Consider the following 3,828-nt stretch of genomic DNA (forward strand, 5'->3'; position numbering starts at 1 on the left):
TACAAAGTACGCCGCCTGCCAATCAGAAACCGACGGTGCCCAACAAGGCCGGGGGTTCCTCGGCGCTTCATTTTCTCACCTGTCTGAGAGCCGAAGCCAGCCATTCGCCTTGTCGTTATACCCTGACGCTAGTCGAGGAGATCTTTTACAAATATCGCAGACCGAAGATCTGAGACGGGTCCGACATGCTATATATTTTTTAGTTTACTACATCTCTTAGCCCCCAGGTTATTTTCCCCTGAGATTCGCGATTGTACCATCAACATGGAGCAGGCTAGCATGGAGCCTGTTATTTCCCACAGAGCAAGAAGTGCCTGTCACGATACAGTTTCAAATCCTATGTGGGATGTACTGGATGACGCCTGGTGCCCCTCCACCAATCCAACTGGATATATCAACGTCGGTGTGGCAGAAAACGCCCTCATGCAGGATGATCTTCTTGACTTCATCAATACCACCAACCTCGATCTGCCAGCCAAATACCTCACATACAACCAGGGAGGGGGGGGGTCCTCGAGATTAAAACGGGCCATGTGTGGATTCCTCAACCGCCACTTGCACCCGGTGGCTCGATTAGACCCCGAACATTTGATGGTCACAAACGGGGTCTCACCTGCAATTGAACATGTCTCGTGGGCCTTCGCAGATCCTGGCGAAGGTATTCTGCTAGGACGGCCTTACTACGGTATCTTTGTTACGGATATCTCTATGCGCCCACAGGCGAGAGTAGTCGCTGTCAACTTTGACGGCGTTGACCCATTCAGTATCGACATTACACACAAATATGAGCAAGCCCTACTGGATTATCAGCAGAATACTGGGAAGAAAGTTAGGGGCTTGATGCTTTGCAACCCGCATAACCCTCTGGGCCGCTGCTATCCCCGAAATGTGATCATCAGATTGATGCAGCTGTGCCAGAAGTATCGAATTCATTTGATCAGCGACGAGAGTTATGCACTATCCGTCTGGGAGAACACCGTTGATCAACATCCTCCCCCCATGCCTTTTGAGTCTGTGTTGTCGATTGAGCTGAACGGTATCATTGATCCACGTTTGGTTCATGTTCTTTGGGGTATGAGCAAAGATTTCGGCGCAAACGGTGTTCGTCTCGGAGTCATAATCTCGCAAGCCAATCGGGATTTTCATCTTGCATTGAAAGGACCTTGCATATACTCCCACGCATCTGGGATCACGGATCACTTGGTGTCACTATTACTCGAGAATACCCAGTTCACCGATTCCTACATCCAACAGAATCAAAAGAAGCTATCAGAATCATACGCGTATGCTGTAGGCTTTTTGAGGCAGCATGGGATTGAATACGCACCAGGGTGTAACGCCGCTTTTTTCATGTGGCTCAATTTGGGAAAGATATATCGAAAGCTATACCCTGAGATATCTGAGAACGAGGATGTCGGAGAGAAAGTCATGCAGCAGCTGTTGGAACAAAGAGTCTGTTTGACTAGCGGTGCAACATTGGGGTCGGAGCAGGATGGATGGTTTAGAATTGTCTTCTCTCATCCCCGGGCTTATCTAACCGAGGCCTTGCAGAGGATTATAGCTGCTCTTAAACGTTAGCTCGGATTACTGCCCAGTAAGGGTTCAGCGGAGCGCTAGGCAGCAGCGGTGATAATTCGCGCAAAAAAACATCTCCCTTGCGGTAAATCTATTTCTGAAAATTACACTTGAAATCTTACATTATTTGCGAATACTCAGTATCAAATTGTGGTGTTTTCCTTATCAATTACAACGTAGTAAGTAATATAAGACTGATACACTTGCCAAATTGATTGGCAGTGCACACCTAATTACATCGCTCTGCCAAGTACCTTAGCTTATTTACTTATTTATTCATTCTTCATGACCTTAGGTCGTGTCGTAACGTATTTCACATGCGAGCCGCCCACACAAGCGAGCCGCCAACCCCAAAACACCATAGTAAATGCGATAAATTACAACCTACTATCTCAACAACGGCTGTTTATATAGATATTTCCTTATAGACTAGAGCACTTTAGGTAATTTCTAGCTTCTATAGGGAGTTTGGGAAATATATATGACTTTGTGATTGCGATATATATATTTCTGGCTTTTAGCACTATAATTTTTAGTAATTTTCAATACCGTAATAATATACCTCTTCGATATTCTTAAGATTGATAAATTGTATTGAAAATTCTTATCAATAGCTATCGACAGATAATGAAATCAAATAAAAACGTGGTTGTTGAGATATCAAGTTGCAATTTATCGCATTTACTATGGTGTTTTGGGGTGGGCGGCTCGCTTGTGAAATACGTTATGTAGTCCAAAGCGGGACGCGTCCGGGCGGCCCGACGCGCGTTGGCGTCGGCAGCTCCCGTGTCGGTAATGCCAACGTCGACTCGAGGATGTAGGACCGCGTCACCAGCCACATAACGATGAGCTCCCTAGAAGGGAACAAATAAACCATGTGCGAGGCTCATGGAATAAAATTCGCATTGTTCGTAGATTATCCGTAGAAGTTGGGAGGAGGCAAAGACCGGTGCCTAACCCCTAAAGCCTACGGTTGATGTGCGGGTCACCATCGCATCGGGCAGTCCACATTGGATGTCACCAAATGCGGCCTGTCAGGGCAACCACGCTGTCACCGACCTCAATTTCCCGAAGTAGGAGGAAACGTGGAAAACAGTCTGTCGGCGAGAGCAGAAGATAGTGGCCCGATCGTTGCAATCCTACGATTTGCTAATGATCTTGGAGACTTACGTTTTCTTGATGATGATGATGATGATGATGATGATGATGATGATCTCATTAACCCGATGTAGCTCGCTTTACATACATGCTGCTATGCGGGGATAGCGTTCCAGAGCCTGCTCTTCGATGACAAAATGGTGGTGCATCCCCAGTATTTATACAAATCCACCCTGTATGCAGGACTCGACCCCTCGAAGTATTGCAACCTGAATTGTAAGGCCACAATCTGGCCGGTAACTAACGTATTCGGCAAGCGAGCGGCGCACGCAAGCGAGTGGCGCACCCCATCCAAAACGCGTCCATGAATTAGATCTTAGTTAATTCAACCACCCACCATGCCACCAATTCGCTCTCAAAGCTCTAGAAATTTAACGGAGCAAGAGGGTAGGATCTTACTAGCAATCCAGGCTATTAAGAATCAATAAGTCTCTTTAATTCGTGAAGTGGCGCGCCGTTTTAGTATACCTGAAACTACCCTCCGCCGCCGCCTTAAAGGGGTACAAAGCCGCGCGATTTCTCGCGCGATTTCTCGCGCAAATTCGTCTAAATTGACAGAAACGGAAGAGGATTCTCTTCAAAAATGGATTATCTCTATGGATTCTCGTGGAGCAGCCCCCCGGCCCTCTATGGTACGAGAACTGGCGGATCTTCTTCTTGAAAAGCGTGGAACTACCCCGGTTCTTTCGGTCGGCGAAAAATGGGTATACAACTTTGTGAAACGGCGTCCTCTCCTTTCCTCTCGATTCTCGAAACGATATAATTACGAGCGTGCGAAATGTGAAGACCCTAAGATCATTACAGAGTGGTTTGATCTTGTTCAAAGAACCATCCTTCAATTTGGAATCGATCCTGATGATATTTATAACTTTGATGAGACTGGTTTTGCAATGGGATTAACTGCAACTGCGAAGGTTATTACAAGGAGTGAATACTACGGTCGGCGTTCACTTTTACAGCCTGGAAATCGAGAGTAGGTGACTACTATTGAGTGTACAAATGCTTCTGGCTGGGCCCTTCCTCCGTGTGTGATTTTTAAAGGCAAAGTCTTTATTGAATCATGGTTTAACAGCCTCCCGGAGGACTGGCGTTTCG

At 46.5% G+C, this 3,828-nt stretch overlaps 1 protein-coding gene across 1 annotated transcript; it reads left to right on the forward strand.

Moving 5' to 3' along the window:
* Positions 1-264: 264 nt before the first annotated feature.
* PGRI_095930 (pyridoxal phosphate-dependent aminotransferase) lies at positions 265-1,578 on the forward strand (the record flags this gene model as incomplete). Its single annotated transcript, XM_040797306.1, has 1 exon — positions 265-1,578. The coding sequence occupies one exon, from the start codon at positions 265-267 to the stop codon at positions 1,576-1,578; it is 1,314 nt and encodes a 437-aa protein (XP_040643663.1).
* Positions 1,579-3,828: the final 2,250 nt, after the last annotated feature.

Source organism: Penicillium griseofulvum, assembly GCF_001561935.1.
Source record: "Penicillium griseofulvum strain PG3 chromosome Unknown contig_25, whole genome shotgun sequence".
In the NCBI taxonomy this organism is placed as follows: Eukaryota; Fungi; Ascomycota; class Eurotiomycetes; order Eurotiales; family Aspergillaceae; genus Penicillium; species Penicillium griseofulvum.